General features: G+C 45.8%; 2 protein-coding genes across 2 annotated transcripts; both read left to right on the plus strand.

The window, feature by feature from the left end:
- Positions 1–2575: 2575 nt before the first annotated feature.
- On the plus strand, positions 2576–5700 carry LOC123085808 (CBL-interacting protein kinase 10). The gene is made up of 2 exons (XM_044507521.1): positions 2576–2854; positions 4000–5700. The coding sequence occupies exon 2, from the start codon at positions 4301–4303 to the stop codon at positions 5615–5617; it is 1317 nt and encodes a 438-aa protein (XP_044363456.1). The 5' UTR covers positions 2576–2854; positions 4000–4300; the 3' UTR covers positions 5618–5700.
- An 8694-nt stretch (positions 5701–14394) lies between these two features.
- LOC123081928 (peroxidase P7) lies at positions 14395–15977 on the plus strand. The gene is made up of 3 exons (XM_044504428.1): positions 14395–14721; positions 14819–15013; positions 15119–15977. Exons 1-3 carry the CDS (start codon positions 14497–14499, stop codon positions 15680–15682), a joined length of 984 nt encoding a protein of 327 aa, XP_044360363.1. The 5' UTR covers positions 14395–14496; the 3' UTR covers positions 15683–15977.
- The last annotated feature ends 7449 nt before the right edge of the window (positions 15978–23426 follow it).

The following is a 23426-nucleotide window of genomic DNA, read 5'->3' on the forward strand; positions in this document are numbered from 1 at the left end:
ATGGGCTGAAACTGTCGGATATCCGTAGCCCCAGGAACCTTGGGGATAAGGGAGATGATCCTGAAGTTAAGGTGCCGGAGATCAATGGATCCAACATAGAATTCCTCGAAGAGGGCCATGATCTCAGGCTTGACTACATTCCAGAAAGTCTGGAAGAACTTGACCAGGAGAAAGATATTACTTAGTCGACCGTGACCTTGGACGCTTTCCCCTCTCCCGCTACAGTAAAGGCGAATTTCTGAACCCGCTCGGCATCTTTGGCGGTGGAGCTTGGTGTAGCTTCATGGCGTCCGCCTTCCTCGCCCTCGCGGTCCCTGGTGGCCGCCGTGTGCGTTTATCCCCGCACTGGAGCTCGACGCGGCGGCTCCAGATTGAGATCTTGAAGCAAGTGGTGTTCAAGCAAGGCAGCGTTGCGACCGGAGGAGCGGGATGGACGCTCTCCGGAGTTCGAGGATCGACGACTTCCCGTCCGCCAGGGGACATTTTCTGATCCAAGGCTCGTGTGAAGATACGGCAGCGGCGCACTATCAGAACTGCTGTTCCTCGTCAGTGGTTCCACTTTAAGGGGGACTTGGTTGTAATTTGTATCTTTGTGGAGGTCCTTTCTGTAAAATCCTTGCTTTAATATATCAGTGGTTTCCCACAAAAAAAGGAGGAGACAGAGTTTGTTACAACACACAACCAAGAATTGGCATGACAATTATTCTCGCAAGAAACTTTGAAAAGGTTAGTGCTGAGACCCGTATATTTTTTTCTCGAGAGCTACTCGTTCATTTTACCACGAAATTTTGCCGCCACTTAGCGCTCCGAGCACTTTAGATGCCGAAAAATTTCAAATTTTACTTTTGGCTTTTTGATGGATTTACTATTCATTGGGAGCATATGAGCTTGGGCTTAGTCGTGAATTACCGTTTTTCATTTGTTATCTATATGAAAGGCCAGTGCTCTTACCCTACTCCGAAAAAAATAATACTTAGGGCATCTCTAACCGATCCCTCAAAATTTAGGCCCTCAAGAGCCTCCTTACCTTAACTCCTCATATTTGAGGATCTAAAAAAATATATGTTTCCTAGCCCAAATCTTAAATTTAACTCCTCAATCTTTTTTCACATAACTTTATTCAAACAAAGATTAAAAACAGTCCATTCAAACATACATTTCGATTCAAACTGCACTTAATGACATGAAATTTCAACTACATTGGATAAACTACTTAATTTAAAAAGAAATAAAAAAATCCTCCTCTTTCATGAGCGTCTCCCAATCCACGTTATCGTCGTAGTGGTCGCCGGACCCGGAGCTGGAGTCGCCGGAGCAAAGGTCAATGACCTCACCACATGACGGCCCAGCCTCGTTGGTAGCCCCTTCTTGTACATCTCGAGCAACCGGCGCTCCTCGCCAACGAGCTCCGGATGCATCAGGCGGAGCTTGGTGATGTACTCCTCATCAAGGCGCGCCATCTCAAGCCGCTCAAAGGCCTCCCGGTTCTCCCATACCTCGCGGCAGGAGACCACTCGAGGGTCGATGTCTATGAACGGTAGGACCGCGCGGTTGCCAAATGGGAAATTCATGTTCTCACTGCCTTCATGTCGTACCCCCTAGCGACAAGTCCTGCCCACTCGAAGGAGCCAAGCCAGTACCAGTGGCTAGTGTCCCGGTCCAGTATACTTCCTCTTAGGCGGCGGTGGCGGCAGGTTGGTGAAGGAGTGGGAGTTGTCGCCGGCGCGAACTCGGGTTGGCTGCACGCCATGGCATGGATCCACGGTTCGAATCGGCAACAGCGACCTCCGACGATGAGATCCTGCCGTTTAGGGGCGGCGCCGACCAATTGGAAGCATCAGTGGGGGTGGTTGCGGTGAGGGCGGGCCGGAGGGTGGGGGTGGGTGGGTGGGGAGGAGTTGCGGGGTGGATATGGGCGGCGTCGGAGTGGATGTGGTCAAGGCGGAAAGAGGTGGCTGCTGGGAGGAGATTTTTTCCTAAGAAGTGGGGTCGGTCAAGTAAATATAAGCGGCGGCCGATGAGAAGAGTAAAGGTTTTTAGGGGCTAATATCGATAAGAAATCGGCCACGTCCGGTTCAAGCCCCCAAAACCAAATCTTTACTTCTCTAACTGATTTTGAAGGATTGGCCAGAGATGCCCTTAATTTCCTTCTAGACATGTGGTCATGCCATTGTAATTAAAGCAGATAGCCGACGTAAATGCTAGAAATGTTTACATGTAAAAGAACAAGGATTTACATGTAAAAGGACTATATAATTTGCACGCTCTCAATACCAAAATATCAACTGAACATATTTGTATCGAAATGGAAATTTCATCTGATACAATCAATATTTAGAATATGGAGAGCCTATTTCCCAGTACAAATGTTTGTACGAAAAATTTGAGAGCCCGTGGAAAACCGGAGCCTCGCAATCGCCTAGTGGCGAGGTTGATCATCACATCGGGGCCCGAGGAAGCGTCCAATATAGAGCCAGTGCAAATCCTTGTTCTTTCCATTTCGAATGAGACTTGTGATGCAAGGCGACTAAACAAAGTATTTTTGACCCGCTAAGAACGCAAAACAATACGAGTAGTAAATATTGACGAACTAGCCCCTGCTGGGACCCTTGTTCAGCGGGTGCAAAGTCGGCACCCTTTCGGGAATCGGAGAAAGATCCCACCGTGGAGCGCCTATAAATACCTCCTAGCGTGGTATTTGCGCATCCAATACTATTTCTTCCTCCCCACTCTCCCACTACCGCCGCTCATCTTCGATTCTTCTCAGAACCTTCCTGCAAGACTTTGTTTCATGGCTTTTCTACCGGCGCGGTTCTAATCTCCTCTGCGTCTATAGAATTCCAGTCTGGATCAAGTATGTTTCTAGCTTTCTACCGCATAATATGTTTGCCTTTAATATATGCTTTATGATTTTAATCTCGGTTTACGATTTTGGTATGTTCCAATCTCTCAAGAGGTTAGGAGCAGCAAGGATTTGAAACTTTGACGTGTATCTTGTAGAAACCTCAGCGTTTTAATTGCATCTTTCCTTGGCTCTCCGTACCCATAATACTAGTGATTGCACAACCGCCGAAGTACTCTTTTGAATTCCGTTGATTCGGATCTGTTATTTTTCGTAGATATGCATGCATAGCTTTGTCTGTTGTTCCGCTAAATATCTGAACGATTTGTTTGGTCGGTACTGTACAAATTGTTGAGTTTTTTTTGTCTGCAAGCGTTTGGAGCTTTTCAGATATTTTTCTGTTCGTTTGCAATTGTACGTACTAGATGACTGTGGCATGAACGGGACCCAGTAACTAGATCATTTTCTTTTGCCATATGTTCTAGAACAAATAGTTTTCTCTTCTAGAACAAGGATGTGATGTTCACAGATCATGTTCCATATCATGCAGCTCTCTCTGCCTTGATATGTTTGTTCAAGGCAACGAGAAACACACACATCTGGATAGTTCAGACCAAAAGATGAATGAAAATAATCATAGTTCATAAGACTATTTTCAACAGACGCTCAAAAAAAGCTCTGCACACTAAAAGTTTGTTTTTTTGGCACGGAACAGCTCCAGCAGACGCCGTAGCGCTAAAAGATTTAGAGCGCGCGCTGAAAAACGCTATCGCGCGCAGCATATTTTGGACTCCGGATTGCGCGCGCTTCATAATTTGTGCACCTGCTAAAGCAATGTTGGTCCCGGCGCATTAAAAATACTACAATGGGGCGCTAAAACTTTTATTGGGCGCGAAATTTTTGTGCGGCCGTTGGAGATGCTCTAAGAAATCTAATCTATGCAACAAGATTGCTAGTGCTTGCCCTTATTTTTCTTTTCTTTTTCTTTAAGAGGCAAGAATTCGCTTTTTGGATTCTTCTGGAAAATAATAAATACCATTCATATGCATAAAAACTGGAAAGTTTGCCTCGTTCAAGTGTTTTTTTTTCTTTATATTAAAAACAATTATAAACTATTTAGTAGCTACGTACCTAATCATTCATGTATTTCCTCGCAGTATTAGGCTTTCAGTGCGAAGGAAAATATCTCCTTCACAGGAATGCCGGAAGATGTGCATGCGTGCTAGAGGGCTACCTTGGTTGGGAACTGGCAGTCTAGCTTTTGAAGATACTGAAATACAACAGTTGCTCCATGGGCATACGCAGGATGATCCATGGACCACCTACCATCTTGGTGAAGATGGTTGAAACGAATTGATCATCTGCAGGTCTTGTCCACATCATTGAGTGCCCCTGATCAGTTCTGATCACCTCAAGTTACAACATCACTGCCTTTTGTGTACATAAGATCTGGCCAGGATGGCAGAGAAGAAGGGAAATATCTTGATGGAGAGATATGAGATGGGAAGACTGCTGGGGCAAGGGAGCTTTGCTAAAGTTTACTATGGTCGTAATCTCAAGACTTCACAGAGCGTTGCCATCAAGGTGATTGACAAAGAGAAGATATTCAAGTGCGGGCTTATGGATCAAGTAAGGCGAGAGATATCTGTAATGAAGTTGGTGAAACATCCAAACATTGTCCAATTGTATGAGGTGATGGCCACCAAAACCAAGATATTTTTTGTGCTGGAGTATGTGAAGGGGGGCGAGCTGTTCAACAAGGTCCAACGAGGAAGGCTGAAAGAAGATGTTGCTCGCAAGTACTTCCAACAGCTCAATAGTGCAGTTGACTTCTGCCACAGCCGAGGCGTCTATCACCGTGATTTGAAGCCTGAAAATCTTCTTCTTGATGAGAACCGCAATTTAAAGATCTCTGACTTTGGTTTGAGTGCACTTGCAGAATGCAAGAGACAAGATGGGCTGCTTCACACAACTTGTGGTACCCCTGCATATGTTGCTCCGGAACTGATTAGTAAGAAAGGATATGATGGTGCAAAAGCTGACATCTGGGCTTGTGGAGTCATCTTGTATGTATTGTTGGCTGGTTATCTCCCTTTTCAGGACAAGAATTTGATGGACATGTATAAGAAGATTTACAAAGCAGAGCTCAAATGGCCAAGCTGGTTTTCTTCAGATGCCCGGAGGCTTCTGAGACGTATTCTTGATCCGAACCCTGGTACACGGATCTCCTTTTCAGAGATCTTGGAAAATTCTTGGTTCCGGACAGGCCTTGACAAGGGACTGATTACCTATAACACACGAACGGAGGGCATTGTTGCTGTTGACATGGATCCGACTTGTGATCCGTTCAGTAGCTGTACGACCGAGACAATACAAGAAGCAACAGAGCTCACTAACTTGAATGCTTTTGACATCATTTCTCTTTCTTCTGGGTTTGATCTCTCTGGCATGTTTGAGGATAAGTCCAACAAAGAGTCAAAATTCACATCTACCAACACAGCTGCAACAATCATCACAAAGCTTGAAGACATTGCAAAGCGCTTGCGGCTAAGACTCATTAAGAGAGACGGTGGGTTGTTGAAGATGCAGAGCTCGCAACCAGGAAGGAAAGGCGTAATGTCCATAGATACCGAGATATTTCAGATTGCACCAAATTTTCATCTGGTGGAAATCAGGAAGACCAATGGTGATACTCTCGAGTATCAGAAGGTTGAACATGATATGAGACCGGCTTTGAAAGACATTGTTTGGGCTTGGAAAGGTGAGCAGCCCTAGTAATAGTGTGACTACTGAGTAAGCGTAGAAATTGCAAGAATGTGCAATGTTTACATGTTGGAATCAATAATGTACTTATCTAATTTTTGTAGGTAGTTTAATGTTTTTTTTGAAAAATCACCCGGGGGGGGGGGGGGGGGGGAGCTCCCCACCTGAATATATTTCTCAGTTTTGTAACCCAACGTTTGCTTGATTACATACAAAGGTGAACTACATAAGCACGTGTAGTCGTGAGCAGAAGTAGGAACACCATGAGTGGGTGGCCTGTTTATGCGCCGGCTTCCTCATCCGGTGCGTCCAAAGCATAAGGTCATCGAGGATTCGCTTCAAGGTGAAAATGCTATGGTGGTTCTGTTGCTTGAAGGTCATAGCATTTCTGGAGTCCCATATCTTCCATAGGATGATGAGAAGTACGGAATGCCAGATTCTTGCATCAACCTGGCAGGGGAGGTGGCAGTCCCACAGTTCATGAATGGAGGTGGGAGGTGAGAGTCCAATCCGTTGCCAAATTCGCTGAGCGAGTGGGCAATCGATGAAGATGTGAGAGCTGGTCTCGCCGTCAAAACCGCATCGTGGACATAGAGAGTCTGCGACGATGTGCTTGCGAAGGAGGTTGCATTTGGAGTTGAGACGTCCACGGAACAGGAGCCATGCAAAGATCTTCACGCGGTTTGGGACGCATGTAGACCAGATGGCAACGGCGTGCATGTCATCTTCATTTTCGCCCATGGTCAGCTGGTAGGCGGCCCGCGTGGAGAAGCGGAGGCCACCGTTAAGGAAGCGCTGGTCCGGTCCTGGCGATATCTGGAAATCCTGCAAGAGAGACAACAACGAACACAACTCAGAAGCGGCATTAGTTGTTAGGCGGTTCCGTAGGATTGATTCTAAACCGATATTCAAAACCGCAGCCACACGAGTGAGAGGTGTGGTGGTATGCGAATATAGGCAGGGAAATAGAGTAGCAAGCGATTGCTGGTGGAGCCATGTGTCTAACCAAAAATAGGTGTTGGTACCGGAGTTTGTGATAACAAAGGAGATGTCATGTAGTGCTGGTAGTTGCTGGTTTATGATTCGGCAGAGGAAAGAGTGGCTGTTTTGTGGAGTGATAAGGGCATTTGGGTGTTGCAAGGTGATCCATTCGAGCCAAGGGTTTTGTTCTGGAAGCAAAGCTTTGACAGCAAATTTCATTAGAAGACAGTTATTCTGAACATGGAGATTTTTTAGGCCCAAGCCGCCGATCTTTTTTGGTTTACAAACATTTTTCCAGGCAACTAAGCATTGAGCACCGGTGCATGTTTCCTCCGCAACCCAGAAGAAGGCTCGCCGGATAGAGTCTAGAGTTTTTAGAACACTTTTAGGAATGAGGAAGATGGACATAAAGTATACCAGGATGGAGTCGAGAACGGCAGACAGCAAAATGAGCCTGTCTCGTTTGGAGAGAAGTTTGGCTCGCCATCCTGTCAGGAATTTTTGGCATCGTTCAATAATGGGTAAAAAGGCGTTAGGCGGGAGACGGGTAGGAGCCAGGGGTAGACCTAGGTAGATTTGTGGAAAGGTTGATGTTGTGCATTGTAGAGTGGCGGCAATGGAGTCCGCAAGTCTGGGGCATACATGCATAGGCACCAACGTTGTTTTTGTGAAGTTTATCATGAGGCCGGTGGCCATGGCAAAGTTGTGAAGAATGTTTTTTAGCTGCAGGGCCGCGTCGTTGGACGCTTTTGCGATAATAAGTGTGTCGTCCGCATATTGTAGGACTGTCGGTGGTAAATGTGTGAATAGGGGATGTGTGAGGTGTAGGAGGTCGCGGTATTGATTGATCATCTATTGAAGGAGGTCAGCAACAATGATGAATAGATAGGGTGATATGGGGTCTCCTTGTCTAAGAGTGTTATTGCAGTTTATCCAGTTCTCCGGAATACCGTTTAGCATGACGGCCGTTTTTCCAGATAAGAGGAGATCCTGGATTCAGGCTGTAAATTTTGGCGGGAATCCATGGCAGTGTAGGATGGTGAGAAGTGATGCCTAAGAGAGGGAGTTGAAGGCTTTGGAGAAGTCTAGTTTAATGATCATGGTTGGGGCTTTTCGGGAATGGCAGGCCCCGATGAGGTCTGCGGCGAAGACGAAATTTTCAGCGATGCAACGTCCTGAAATGAAACCAGTCTGGTTTCCATGTACGAGTAACGGGACAAGCGGTTGGAGTCTGTTGGTGAGGATTTTTGCGACCGCTTTGATGGGGCAATTTTGAAGAGAAATCGGACGGTAAGCGTCAGGCGTATTTGGGAGGTCTTTTTTTGGCAGCAAGATTAGGTGAGCTCTATTTAAGCATTCAGTTTGGGCAGAGAGGTTTTGGAAATCGGTCATAAAGGAGAAGATGTGTTTTTAACTAGATTCCAGTATTTTTTGTAGAACTGGGGGCCGAAGCCGTCTGGTCCAGGACTAGCGAGGGAGTTCATTTGCATAAAAGCCTCTTTGATTTCACTGTCATGTTTTCACTGTCATGTTTTCATTATGAGATGCTACTTCTATATTGAGCATTATTCAATTGAAAACATGACTATTTTAACTTTGGTACTTGCTATTATGGATTGGAGAAGAATCTGCATCATTGGCGTTTTTCTTTTTCTCTTTATATTCTTTATTGGGCCTGTTTTTCTTCAATATCTTTTTCGATAAAGGATGTTTTGTTACTTAAAAGGTTTTTCTTTACTATCTATTCTAGAAAAACATCATGCGAAAAATACCATAGATGCTACGTGAAATATTGATTTTGTGGAACCAAATTGATGCAAGCATTATTTCTTAAATCGTGCTGGGACACTGATTTTATGCAAAGGTTGAAGGCCCCATCTGGCACCAATGGTTCAGAAAACTATATGATGCCAAACAAGTGGACAATTATTCCCACTAGTATGACAGGTTAGTCTCACCTTGAGGCTCCATCCATCCAGGGTCATCAAATATGACGAGGCATGGAACACTTCAGAAACATCTAGATCAGAGATGACTGTCATGCACTTTGGACAGGCTGCAGCAAGAGGCAAAGGCATGACGATATCTGCTGCATCCAGCTGTTGACGCGGGCATGCTGTGGTGAAGAGTTAGGCCGGGGTGAAGACCTGCCGTCGCCGAGACGGAAATATCTTGTGTGTGGCTGGCCGCTGGTGATAGCAAGTGGTGTGCCGTTCCATGGACTGAAGCAGCTTGCGTGCTGATGCTGCGGCCTTTGCTTTGCCCGTAGATTTTCTTGCGATCGCGAAAGCAAGGCGGACGAACGATGCCACCACATATCTATTTATTCATTGTCCGACGCCTTTTTGATTACCCAGGGCATCTTCAACGAAGATCCTTAAACCACCTGCAACCCTTTAAACCATACTGCGCTCCACTGGCTTCGTCGGCATTGGCCGCAGCGGCGGTCCGCACCGAGTAGGAGGAAGTGTAGCGGCTTCTACGCGAGCGGCACACAAATGGCCGAACAAGGCTGGCGCGGTGGACCGGTGCCCTGCCGGTGGTGGAGGGACAACGATGATGACAACGCCACGGACGGAGACGGTGGTTGGCTAAGCAAGGAGGTAACACGTACGAGGTGGTCGTGCGGTACGAGTTGTAGGTTTTTTTAGTGTTATTAAGTAAAACGGCCGAAATATCAGTCGTTTATGTAAATTATGAATAAACTGAAATGAATTCCGTCGTGTTTGATTAAATTCCGTCTGATTATTTCAAATAGTAAAAAATATGCGACTAGTTTTGGATGGCCGGCTCCTACATCAGTGTCCCTGAAATGACCATCCTAGTCTATAAATGGATGCGATGTCTAAATTGCGAGTCAGCATTGGAGATGCCCTAGCTACCAACTACCAGGGGACTGAGAATGGAAAATCCTGTATTACGCTCCTTGCGTGAAAGTGTCGGACCTATACACTCGAGCTTCTCAGCACGAGAGTTTGGACCGACCCAATATACCACTGCGAGGCAGCCAGTTTCGGATACCTTCTAGAAGGTTTTGTGAACCGATTATTTTGTTTCTTTTAACGGTTTTCCGACTTCTTTTGGGTTTTATTCATTTTCTCTTTTACCTTTTCTTTTTTGTTTTCTTTTTTACTCTTTTCTATTTTTTTCTTGTTCTGTTTTTCTTTTCTTATTTTCTTTTTAAAAAATAATTCATGTTTCCAAAAACTGTTTTCAATCTTGAAAAAGTCTTCAAATATTATTCATGAACCAAAATTTTAAATTTCCAAAAATGCTCATGCTTTTAAAAAATTGTTCAAGTTTATGGATAATGTTCCCGCTTTTCATATTTTGTTAAACTTTTAAAAGAAAACTGTCTTTTCAAATTTTGTTCATATATTTGAAAAATGTTTGCACTTTGAAAAATTGTTTAGAAGTTAAAAATTCCTGATTGTGGGTCATAAACTAAAAAAAAATTGGATTTCAAAAATTGTCCACATATCCAAAAATGTTCTATTTTTTAAAATTCTAGTTCGGAGTTCTAAAAAATGTTCCCATTTTTCAAAAACTTTTTAGTGTTCTAAATTGTTCGTGTTTTTGGAAAAGAAATTGTGTTTTTAAAAATTGTTTGGACTATTCAATTTTTTTTGTGATATAAAAAATTGTTCATGTTTGTCAAAAAATGTTTGGAATTCCAAAAGTTGTTCACGTGTTTTCAAAAATGTGTTGAAATTTTAAAAATTGTGACACATTTAAAAATATGTTAATTTCAGTTTTGTAAATTATTTGCATTTAGAAAACTTATTTTGCATTTCAAGAAATGTTTCGATTTTTTTTCTAAAAATGATTTCATGTATGAACGTTGTTGTCTGTTCTTATATACTTCGCGCTAATTATCATCACCAGGACTGGCCGAGTGACTAGCTTTGCACATCTCCAGGCACCCTCATATCCGCTCCAAATGCCCGGGCGACCTGTGTTGATAGAAAGTTGTCACCCAAACGGACCTGGCAAACTCGGCTCAAACGCTTGGGTTGACCGACACCCCTATACTCGGCCCATATCTCTGGGGATATGGGGACCCCTGACGCTTCCGCCATGTTGGTTCCGACAAGCTAGATCCATCTGAAATCCTCTCAAAATTGACTAGTCCACCACTTCGGCCGTGCTCCTCTCGCCTCTGCGTAGCTGTCCACCTCCTTGCTCACCATCCGTGACGCTGTCCTCGTCTATCGCCGCTCGTTTACAGAAGACAGGTGTCTTCGCGTGATGGGTCGGCCCGATGGTCGGCCCAGTTATGTGCAGAGCCTGTGCGAAGCCGACCCAGTTATGTGAGAAGCTTGTGTGTCATCCACCCAACTATGTGCGGAGCCTGTGCGGAGCCTGTGCCAGGTCCTAGTGAGAGCATCTACAATGGAGCTCTCATATCCGCCCCAAATGCCCGAGCGGACTGCTCACTGCTTGGACAGAAATATGCCACCCAATCAAAACTGGCAAACACGACCCAAACAGCCGGTCGGCCTGCTAGTCACTGTCTGGACAGAAAACTGCCACCCAATCGAACCTGGCAAACCCGACCCAAACACTTGGGCTGACTGGCACCCTTATACCCGGCCCATATCCGTGGAGGATATGGCCCCCCCAAAGCATCCGCCACATCGGTTCCGACAAGCCGAACACATCTAAAATCCTCTCAAAATTGACTAATCCACCACTTTAGCCGCACTCCTCTTGCGTCCCTCCTCCATTTCCCGCTTCCGCGGAAACCGCCCACCTCCTCCCTCACTCACCATCCGTGTCGCTGATATCGTCGCCGGGTACCCTGTCCGCCACCATCGACATGGATGCTTGATGACCCACAAGTATAGGGGATCGCAACAGTCTTCGAGGTAGTATTTCAACCAAATTTATTGATTGGACACCAAAGGAGCCAAAGAATATTTATAAGCCTTAGCAGTTGAGGTGTCAATTCAAAACCTGGTAAGTTATTTCTCTGTGAAAAAATATTAGTACTACAGTAATATGGTAATTTTGATAGTAGCGATAACAATAATAATAGTAATAGAAACGGTAACAATAGCAGTTTTGTAGCAGTTGGAACAACAATAGCAATGGTAGTAACTTAGCAAAGAAAATATGAGAAAAGCATAGACATGAAGTAGAGATGGATATTTGGATGACATTCATTATGTGACAGTCACAACCTAGAGCGATACACAATAGCTCCAATTCATCAATTATATGTCGTATATAGCCATACATGCTTATAATATGAACTTGCATAATATCTTTTATACTACCCTCCCGTGGCAGCGGGGTCCGAATGTAAACTAAGGGTAACTAAGGTACTCCTTTTAACAGAGAACCAAAACAAAGTATTAACACATCGTGATACATGAACTCGTCAAATTACAGTCATCCTTAAAGAGTATCCCAACTATTGTCACCTTGGGGGTCTACGGTTCAGAACAATAACAGGTGCATATAACTTGCAAATAGGATCAAGAACTCAAATATATCCATGAAAACATAATAGGTTCAAATCTCAAGTCATGACACTCGGGGCCTAGTGACAAGCACTAAGCATAGCCAAGTCATAGCAACATAAATCTTAGAACATAGTGGATAGTAGGGATCAAGCCCTAACAAATTGACTCGATTACATGACGAATCTCATCCATCTCCATCTACCTCCAGTATGCCTACAATGAAATTACTCACTCCTGGTGGTGAGCATCATGACATTGTTGATGAAAAGGGGTTGTTGATGACAGCAGCGATAATTTGCCCTCTCCGAAGTCCTGAACAGACTCCATATCATAGCTCTTAGTGAAGAACAAGAGGTAGTGGCAGCTCTGCATCGTAAAACATGATGATCCATGCCAACTCAACAGACACCTTCGGAGATACCTGTAGAGCATCTTTATGATCACCCAGTTACGTTGTGACGTTTGATAGCACACAAGGTATTCTTCTGGTATCCGGGAGTTGCATGATCTTATGGTCGAAGGAATATGTATTTGACATTAAGAAAGCAATAGCAATAAACTGAATGATCATATGCTAAGCTAACGGATGAGTCTTGTCCATCACATCATGCTCCTAATGATGTGATCTCGTTATCAAGTGACAACACATGTGCATGGTTAGGAAACCTTAACCATCTTTGATCAACGAGCTAGTCTAGTAGAGACTCACTAGGGACACTGTATTTGTTTATGTATCCACACATGTATCTAAGTTTCCGATCAATACAATTCTAGCAGCAATAATAAATCTTTATCATGAATAAGGAAATATAATAATGACAACTTTATTATTGCCTTTAGGGCATATTTCCATCACTTGACGCAGAGGGTATGGTGGTGCGGCGGCTATGATAGGATTTCTAGCTCAAGCGCATGTAGCTGCCATGATTGCTGAGAAACGATGGCGACAACACGATTGACTTCAATTTGGTGGTGCTTCTCGAGTACCCCGTGTCGAGCTTCGGGGTGAAAATCCTATATCTAACCCAAACTAATTATACCTATCAATGGTGATGTTTTTGTGTCGTGACCTTGTTGAAGGCCTTGATCGGATATGCTCATGCTTGTTCTTGGGTGTGAAAACCTTGAATCTCGCCATTAGTGGTTAGCACGGGCGACGACGGTTCCCTTTTTGTAAGCGTTGTGGTATTTTTGATAAACCTGGCCCCTTTGCACGACTTGAGGCACGTCTGGCCCTTGGGCAAAACTAATTTGAAATCTGGCCCCTGGGGTCGGCGCCACATATCATGGAGCCGAAGTTGTACATGTTGGCGCCACACTACACGGAGCCGGCATGTACAAGTTCGACGCCGTGCTAGATGAAGCCGACCTTAAATGGGCCCACAGAAACCCTAAGGGCCAGATTTGCTCGGCTCCACATAGTATGGCGCCAAACTTATACATCTCGGTGCCATGTAGTGTGGCGCCGACATGTACAACTTCGGCGCCATGATATGTGGTGCCGACTCAAGGGGCCAGATTCCAAATTAGTTTTAGTTTTGCCCAAGAGCCATACGTGCCCCAAGTTGCTCAAAAGGGCCAGATTTGTCAAGAAACACAGCGTTGTGTAGTTTGATGCGGATATGATTGTCATTGTAGTTTGTCGATTGCTGTTTAGATTGCTTTGGGATTTTCTTTTTTCATGCTAAGGCATAGTTTGGTCTCGTGTGACTTTGCTATTCGCCGACGTGTTTAGTTTAGTTTTTTGTGGGAACACTAACGTGTTTAGTTATATGTGTGTTTATGTTGGTTGTGTGAATCCTAATTATGCAGAGCTTGAGTTTATGTTCATTGTGTTTGTATACATTTGATGCTTCGTTTGAGTTAATAAAACCCACACATTCTCTTAAAAAAATAAGTAGCTGCGACAGAGTTGGTTTGTGGTAGATCACCTTCATTTCAAGCCCGGCCGGTTGCTGAGCAAATCAAGGCAGCAGATGGCGCGATTAGTTGCTAGCAGTCGACAGCCGTCATGCATTAGCTAGAGAGACCATACCGATTAGTCAATTCTGTTAGCAAAGCCTCACCGCACTTCATCAAACGACCGAGATCTCCATTTTTCCTACCTACTATATGGAAATCATGAACAACATTCCGTACAAAGTCAAACACGCACACAACTTTAATGAATTATTAGTTGACGATGGTGTCTTTCTTGATTTAATGAATAATGATCATCTTTGTTTGCGCAACTCTAGCTTTGCTGGAACTGGAATCGAGCCTGGCGACGAGGGAACTGGCATGAGTGGGCTATATAAGCACAACCCGCCGTGCCTTGTGTCCTCACCCCTCGCTCTTGCACACAGATCGTTGATCTATCCCGCTCAGGCTTAGTCAGCCAATTAAGCTGATTTGTAGCTAGGTCTAACGTGTGCAGAAGCAGTACGTCGATCGTACTTAAGTATGGCTTCCCGCAGCAGCTTCTCTGTGGCGTGTGCTGTCGCAGTGATGGCGTTTGCCATTTTGGCCACGGCGAGCAATGCGCAGCCGCTGGACCCTCATTTCTACGACAAGTTGTGCCCGGCGGCGCTCCCCGCCATCAGGAAGGTCGTTGAGGAGGCCGTAGCGGTGGAGCCGCGCATGGGTGCCTCGCTCCTGCGCCTGCACTTCCACGACTGCTTCGTCAACGTATGCACATATCTATATGAGCGCGGGTATTGCATTTAGTTTGGTTTGAAGACCTACTCTACTCGTTTGACGCTGGTTGCTGCCGGTTTGCTTGCAGGGGTGTGATGGGTCCATCCTGCTTGACGACACGCCCTTCTTCACAGGCGAGAAGAAGGCCGCGCCCAACGTGAACTCCGTTCGCGGCTTCGACGTGATCGATCGCATCAAGGACGCCGTCAACGCCGCGTGCAGGGGAAACGTGGTGTCCTGCGCCGACGTCGTGGCCGTCGCAGCACGTGACTCTGTCGTCGCGGTTAGCGCTTCCTCGTCTCCAGTATACTCATCAGGAGAAATTTATCCGCGTAACAATGGATGGAATATATTATTACTACTAACTAGCAGTAAGATATTGTTGCAGCTGGGAGGGCCGTCGTACGACGTGCTTCTGGGCCGGAGGGACGCGCGGGGGGCGAGCCAGGCGGCGGCGAACAACAGCATCCCGGCGCCGACCTTCGACCTCGACCGCCTCGTCTCCAACTTCGCCTCGCACGGCCTCACTGTGCAGGACCTGGTCGTGCTCTCCGGCGGCCACACGCTGGGCTTCTCCCGCTGCACCAACTTCCGCGACCGCCTGTACAACGAGACAGCCACACTGGACGCCTCCCTCGCCGCGCAGCTCAGGGGCCCCTGCCCGCTCGCCGGCGGCGACGACAACCTCGCGCCGCTTGACCCGACGCCAGCGCGGTTCGACGGCGGGTACTACGGCTCGTTGCTGCGCAGCAGGGGGCTGCTGCACTCGGACCAGCAGCTGTTCGCTGGCGGTCTCGGCCCCACGGACGCGCTCGTTAGGTTCTATGGCGCCGACCCGGAGGCGTTCAGGAGGGACTTCGCGGAGGCCATGGTGAGGATGGGCGGCCTCAGCCCGCTCACCGGGAGCAGCGGCGAGATTCGCGCTAACTGCAGGAAAGTGAACTACTACTAGTATGCGCGCACAACACGAAGTTTGAATCAAATGCAGTGTGTTTCCGGCAACGGGGCATAGTCAAACAGTGTTCTGCGTTTTTTTAGTTGTCTTGTATGGATTGCATTTAGTATTGTGGATTCTTGGGCTCTAGCACTTTATTTGATTCCGTTGTAGGATTTCTTAAGTGGAAACAGTGTTCCCGGTCGTATATATATATACTAGCCATGCCCGCGCAGCGCCGTGCGATGTTGATGTATTGCAGTGAAATTTGTTGCGTGTAATAGTGAAGAAGTTACAACATATTGTGTTGGTACTGCTGAGTTGCCTGTATTTTTTGAGTACACCACAACTTACGATAAAAGATGTGTATATGTGATTATATAGCTATAATAAGGTAAGTGGTGTGCCAAGGCAGATTTGAACACTTTGATTTATTACATTACACAATTGATCTCTCAGTATCTGATCTCTCACCTTGTAGCTGTTGGCCTCAAGTCGAATAAGCTCCCACTAAAAATCACCTGAGGCTGACTCCCTAAGTCGCTGCATAATTTGAGCCTCAGATACGTCACCTTTCGTGACTTTGACCACCCCCGTAGTCGTGCTCTGGGCCTCCTCAGGGACCTCCCTCGCACAAGGAGACTCAAAGAACATCAGCTCAGCACAACAGACTCCATAAATCGTAATACTCGGCATCTGATCTCTCAGTATCGGGCACTACCCCGTGTCATGCGCTGGTTTGAGGCAAGTAGATGTTCTTTGAGTCTCCTTGTGCGAGGGAGGTCCCTGAGGAGGCCCAGAGCACGACTACGGGGGTGGTCAAAGTCACGAAAGGTGACGTATCTGAGGCTCAAATTATGCAGCGACTTAGGGAGTTAGCCCCAGGTGATTTTCAGTGGGAGCTTATTCGACTTGAGGCCAATAGCTACAAGGTTGACTTTCCGACTACTGAGGACTTGGAGTGTCCTCTCAGTTTTGGGCTTTGCAGAGTTCCTGGCACAGAGTGCATTCTTGAGTTTCACGAGTGGAAGTAGGTTGAACCACAGGGTAAGCCTCTCACTCAGGTATGGTTGCGTTTTTTGGGAGCTCCATCTAAGTTGATTCGTGATGCTCGGGTTGCTGCAAGTTTGGGGATTCTGGTTGGCAAAACTGAGAGACTGGATATGGCCTTCACACGTGCCAACGGGGTGGCCCGGTTGCTGGTGAGTGTACTGGATATTGAGTTTGTGCCTGACGTGGTCAAGTGGATGCATAGGGGCCTCGTGTATAACCTTGATATTGAGTTTGAGGATTCTGAGTTCTTCGCCGAGGTGCTGGCAGGGACTGATGTGGACATGCATGATAAGAATGATGGCTCGGGTAACTCGGAGGCGCGAGGGCGAATGCTGGGCATGAGTTGCCCAATGGCCCGGGTACTGACCCTGAGATGCCCGGGAATGGGGTTGCACCCTCCCCGTCAGTGCCTATGAGTACCTTGAGATTCGGTTCTTTTCAGCCCTCTTCCGCGCCTCCCAGGATGTGGAGCGACAGGGTTGAATCTGAGGATGTGTTTGAGCGCATGTTACCTCCGCTGGACTTTGCTGAGAAAACGGGTTCTCCAGATGGGAGGGATGGTCTTGAGCAGGTGACCTCCCGCTCTCCCTCCTTTGCTGCTGGTTCGATGCTCGGGAGGACTCCGTCGGGACTGGCAGCTATGGTGGCGGTGTCGCCGTGCGGTGACAAGCCTGGTTTGGGAGGGAGGCTCGGGCAGGAGGCCTCGGCTCCCTCCTCTTCTGCGATGGTCAGGGTGGCCGAACCTATGGCGCCGTTTGATCAGCTGACGCCGGCTGGGTTGGCTTCACGACCCGAGTCGAGTCCGACTGTCAGTCGGGTGGGGCGCGGGGGCAGGCGCCCCCGCCCTCTCTTTTCCTCGCGGGACGCCTGGTGGGGAGTCTGGGAAGGCGGCCCAGCCTTCACTAGCCCCGCGCTTGCCGGCGGTGGTTTGTGGCTCTTCGACTCCTCTTGCCGGGCCATCCGTTGGGGGTGGGGCAGGAGGCCTTACCCCAAACGGGGCGACCAGGGAGGAGGTCATCGCTTTTGGAGGTATTCCGGATCCTGTGTCTGAGGGCAGACGGATGAGCTGTCGCCTTCAGGACCAGACGGATGTTGATGATATGCAGCTGAGGTGTGCCATGCGGGCGGCCAAGCTTCGTGACATGGTGGTCACTACTGGTATGTCGGTCAACACTTCCAATTATATTTTGCATTTTTCTAATGATGAGATCATCCACAATGCAAATGAGTTAGGAGTTTCACTAGGTAGTAATGATAGTGAAATCTCTAAATCTGTTAATGACATTCTCGACCTGGAAGCAGAACGTGCCTTAGAGTTGATTCGTAATTTAGCTGCGGTTAAACCTATGAACGATTCCGATATTGATGCTTTGGGAGTTAGGGTGCTAGATTCGTTTTGTGTGGATCTTGCCCCATCCATCACTGAGACTGAGGAGGATGATGGCTTGTTACCCCTTGAGGAGAGTGCCCCGGTAGAGGGTCAGGAGGTTAGAGCTACGGAGCTCGGTTGTGAGGACCGGGTAGATGATCAGAACAAGCCTAAGAGAAAGTGGAGGCATAAGATTTATCCTGCATCCGCGGTGCGTAGGAGTGCTAGGGTCCGTACAACCAAAAAATTCCATGATGGACTATGAGAGGCATCTTTTGGAATAGCAGAGGTCTGATGGACTTGGCTAAAAGAAGGTTTCTAGCAGATGCTTCAATTGAACATAGATTGGACTTTATTGCCCTTTCCAACACAGGAAGGGACAATTTCTCTCCTTAGTTTCTGAGCACTTTATCCGGAGGTGTCGATTTTGATTGGCACTGCCTTCCCCCAAGAGGAAGATCAGGGGGATCCTTCTAGGGGTGAAATGTGAGGCGTTGGAAGTCCGAAGTGTGGTTATGGGTGACTTCGCCGTCAAATTTCGGGTTAGATCCAAAGTCGATGGTTTTAATTGGGCACTGGTTGCGGTGTATGGGGCCGCGCAGCCGGAACTAAAACCAGACTTTTTGGCGGATCTCATACGGATGTGCGGGTCTGAACAACTCCCAATTTTGGTTGGGGGAGATTTCAACATTATTAGAAGGAGAGAAGAAAAGAACAATGATAATTTCGACGCCAGGTGGTCGTTCATGTTTAATACCATCATTGAAAGCTTGGATCTTAGAGAGACAGAGCTTTCGGGTAGAAAATTCACTTGGGCTAATACTTTGCATAACCCTGAGAAGCTAGATCGAGTCCTAGCGAGCGTCGATTGGGAACAGAAATTCCCCTTGATTACAGTTCATGCGTTATCTCGCGGTATCTCTGACCACACCCCTCTGCTGGTTGATTCTGGGGAGGCAACACATGTGGGTAACAAAAATACTTTCTCTTTCGAACTTGCATGGTTTGAAAGAGAAGGATTCCTGGATCTGATAGCCAGAGAATGGGCGATAGATGCAGGAGGAAGGTCTCCTATTGAGAGATTGCAGAATAAGATTAGAAACTTGAGAAGTTTCTTGCGAGGATGGGCTAAGAATCTTAGTGGGATCTACAATTGAAAAGGAAAGGCTCCTTACACTTATACAGTACTTAGATGTGAAAGTCGAGTCCACAATTCTGCAATCATGGAGCTTCATGCCAAAGTTGATGTGGAGATGAGATTGAAAGAGCTGTTGAGGAAAGATGAGTTGAAGTGGGCATTGCGAGCTAAGGTTCGTAAAGTTGTCCAAGGGGATGCTAACCCTCAATTCTTTCATATGATCGCCAATGGCAAGCACAGAAAGAAAAAAATCTTTCAGCTTGAGCAAGACGAGGGGACTATCATAGGGCAAGAGAACTTAAAACTTTACATAACCAATTATTACAAGCAGCTTTTTGGGCCTCCAGAGGATAATTTTGTGTCCTTGGATGAGTCGAGGATTGAGGATGTGCCTCAGCTGGCTGCCGATGAGAATGATGTATTAACTGCACCATTCTCGGAGAAAGTGGTGTTTGAAGCGATTTCATAGATGAAGAACAGTAAAGCTCCGGGGCCGGATGGATTTTCGGCGGAGTTTTATAAGAGATGTTGGCACATTATTAAAGGGGATTTGTTACTGATGTTCCATGATCTATTCTCCGGACAGCTTCAGTTGTTTCATTTGAATTTTGAAACAATAACCTTGCTCCCGAAGAAAACAGAGGCTGTGAGAATTGAGAAGTTCAAGCCTATCTGTCTTCTTAATGTCAGTTTCAAAATTTTTACCAAGGTTGGGACTAATAGACTCACACAGATTGCACACTCTATGGTGCAGCCGACCCAAACTGCTTTGATGCCGGACAGATACATCCTAGAAGGGGTTGTGGTCCTTCATGAAACACTCCATGAAATCCATACGAAAAAACTAGACGGGGTTGTTTTGAAAGTGGATTTCGAAAAGGCGTACAATAAAGTTAAATGGCCATTTCTGCAACAGGCTTTGCGCATGAAAGGTTTCGACCCGGCTTGGAGGAACCAGGTTGAATCCTTCACGCAAAAAGGAAGTGTTGGAATCAAAGTGAATGATGACACATGTCACTATTTCCAGACACATAAAGGCCTGAGATAAGGAGATCCGATGTCACCTATTCTTTTCAACATTGTAGTTGACATGTTGACCATTCTAATAGGTAGGGCAAAGGATGCTGGTTAATTAGGTAGCCTGATACCTCATCTAGTTGATGGAGGGGTGTCTATCCTACAGTACGCTGATGATACTATCATATTCATGGAGCATGACTTGGCAAAAGCGAGAAACATGAAGCTGGTGTTATGCTTATTCGAACAATTGACTGGGTTAAAGATTAACTTTCACAAGAGTGAATTGTTCTGCTTTGGAAGAGCCAAAGAGGAACAAGAGGCTTATAAGCAATTGTTCGGGTGTGAACTTGGGAATTTACCTTTTGCGTATTTGGGTATACCAATCCACCATCGTAAGCTAACAAATAGAGAATGGAAGTGTATTGAGGATCGATTCGAGAAGAAACTGAGTTGCTGGAAGGGCAAGCTGATGTCGTATGGGGGCTGGCTAATTCTTATTAACTCGGTTCTCATGAGCATGCCTATGTTTCTTTTGTCGTTTTTTGAGATACCAGTTGGAGTTTGGAAAAGACTGGATTTCTATCGATCCCGTTTTTTCTGGCTGAGTGATGACTTAAAAGGGAAGTATCGACTCACAAAATGGGTTATTATTTGTCGACCAAAAGACCAAGGAGGTCTAGGTATCGAAAATCTTGAGGTGAAAAATAGATGTCTTCTCAGCAAGTGGCTGTATAAGTTATCTGTAGAGTCGGAGGCCATGTGGGCGCAGATTCTGCGTAACAAGTACCTTCAGTCCAAAACTTTGTCATAGGTGACAGTGAGGCCGACAGACTCACCTTTTTGGAAAGGGTTGGTGAGAGTTAAATCAGTCTTTTTCAACAGAACTAAGTTTCTAGTCGGAAACGACACTTCCACGAGATTCTGGGAGGATACGTGGCTAGGGAAAGCCCCTCTCGCGCTTTAGTATCCCTTCCTTTATAGCATCGTGCAACGAAGAGACGCTTTCGTTGATACCGTGCTTCGATCCACTCCCCTCAATATCCAATTTAGGAGAACACTTGCCGGAGGACGTTGGGAAGCCTGGCTCCATTTGGTGAGAAGACTGATAGATGTGCAGCTTTCTCAACGGCCGGATTCGTTGAGATGGAAGCTAACCAGGAATGGAGAGTTTACGGTTAAATCTATGTATTTAGATGTGATCAACTCTAGCTCTATTCCTAGTTCCAAACATGTTTGGAATGTCAAAGTACCTTTGAGGGTTAAAGTGTTTATGTGATTTGTACACAAACAAGTCAATTTAACTAAGGACAATTTGACAAAGCGCAACTGGACCGGTTCTACGAGATGTAGTTTTTGTGATCGCGATGAGAACATCAAAAACCTCTTTCTTGATTGTCCGATGGCAAAGGTTCTATGGCGGACTGTTCACATTGCTTTTAATATTACTCCCCCGAATAATATCAACACGTTATTTGGGACGTGGCTTGACGGGATAGAGCCCCAAACAGCGAGACACATTCGTGGAGGAGTATGTGCTTTACTTTGGGCAGTCTGGAACTGCAGGAATGATTTGGTTTTTAATAGAACAACAAATACTCTTTTTTGCAGGTTATCTTCCGAGCCACTATGTTGATCCGTATGTGGTCGCTACTCACTCAGACGGAGACCAGGGAGCATTTGGTTACTGGATCTACCCGATGGGAGATGGTAGCTCGGGCTATTTTTAACCGGTTTGGATGGCGGTCATGTAATAGGATAGGCAATTAGTTTTCCTGTCTTCATTTTTCCTACGCTGTGGCTTTTATTTTCCGCTCTTCGTGAGCTGTTTTTTGGTTCGTTTGTTTAAGACTTCATGACCTTTGTTGAACTTATTTGCTTATAATAAATGTGGCCGTATGCATCGTTCTGATGCAGAGGCCGGGGTTACACCCCTTTTCTAAAAACACACACACTGTTATCTCTTCCCTTCCCAAATATATAGCGGTGCTTTTCCCCATCGGGTCTTGTGGACCCAGAGAAAAACCACTCTCCAAAGGTATATGCAGAAGCAGGACTAAAGGCTTGAAGCATGACCAGGATTTGTACTTATAACCTTGAAGATCCATATGGACTTGTCGCTCCCAAAGAATGGGTTTGAGTTCAGCCGTTCTAATTGCCATGTGGTGCCTTTGCAATGACACATTGCAATATACAGAAGATAGTGGCAATAATGATATAATTTTAAGATAAAATGATGATAGGGAAGATGTGCACATAGAGAAGCCAATAGCAGGAGTAAAATGACTGATGTATTAAATTAAACACTACCAGACTGGTTTTCATAATACAATCTTAAGCAAATAACACATATATTTTGACATAGCTTCCTAGAACAATCACTTGCTTCTTCGGAGAATTCACTTTATTAGAAACTAAAGAGAGGGTACGCTTAAAACTGGGCCAAATTATCAGAGTGAAAGTGCATAACTATTGAGTAATCTATGTGGATAGACTGAAACTAATCATAAAATTAGGCTTTTGAAGAAATAGTGCAATGCAAAGGAGATTATTTCAGTGAATTACCATCACATGAGTGAAGGTATATGATCTAAGATTAAGCTCGCTCCGTGTAAGAATTGCATCACCAGCACATGTTTATCATGGTTGTTAGATGCAAGGCAAGTCCATGTAGCTGCCACCTCACCACTCATCATGTGTTGGCCAATGATCAGAGGTAGGAGTGTCTCGAACATGCAGCGGCCATAACCAATACTACATCTATAGAAAAAGAATACTTTTATCAGCTTAACAGTAGCGAAAAAGCTACTCCATATCGCTAGACATGTCATCGAGTGTGTACGCTTAGTTATATATTAGATTACATACAGAGAGCATTGCAAACATTTAAGTAATACCAAGTCATCATATTAGAGAACACAATTTAAACTCTACACAAGTTGCATCTATGAAAGGACTGGATAAGTCCAAGTAGAGTGGTAAGTCTGTCTTATTACAATACACAAGTTTAGTTGTGCAGACAAAGCACCCACGCTACAGTGTAGAACTAAGCTGGTCCTTTCTTGCTGCTAGCACGCAACTTAGTCCGTTTTCAACCTTTTTGCGTGGACAACTTCCTGGGCCCGGGCTACTTAAATGACAAAAACAAAGAACTGCACAAAGGATCAAAAGCATACCAACCAGAA

Source organism: Triticum aestivum, chromosome 4A (assembly GCF_018294505.1).
Source record: "Triticum aestivum cultivar Chinese Spring chromosome 4A, IWGSC CS RefSeq v2.1, whole genome shotgun sequence".
In the NCBI taxonomy this organism is placed as follows: domain Eukaryota; kingdom Viridiplantae; phylum Streptophyta; class Magnoliopsida; order Poales; family Poaceae; genus Triticum; species Triticum aestivum.

Excerpts from the sequence above, each read along its gene's own strand:
- LOC123081928 (XM_044504428.1), top strand. The coding sequence starts at position 14,497 with ATGGCTTCCCGCAGCAGCTTCTCTGTGGCGTGTGCTGTCGCAGTGATG. Across the intron at positions 14,722-14,818 it reads TCCACGACTGCTTCGTCAAC|GGGTGTGATGGGTCCATCCT; the intron begins GTATGCACATAT and ends GTTTGCTTGCAG. Across the intron at positions 15,014-15,118 it reads CACGTGACTCTGTCGTCGCG|CTGGGAGGGCCGTCGTACGA; the intron begins GTTAGCGCTTCC and ends ATATTGTTGCAG.
- LOC123085808 (XM_044507521.1), top strand. The coding sequence starts at position 4,301 with ATGGCAGAGAAGAAGGGAAATATCTTGATGGAGAGATATGAGATGGGA.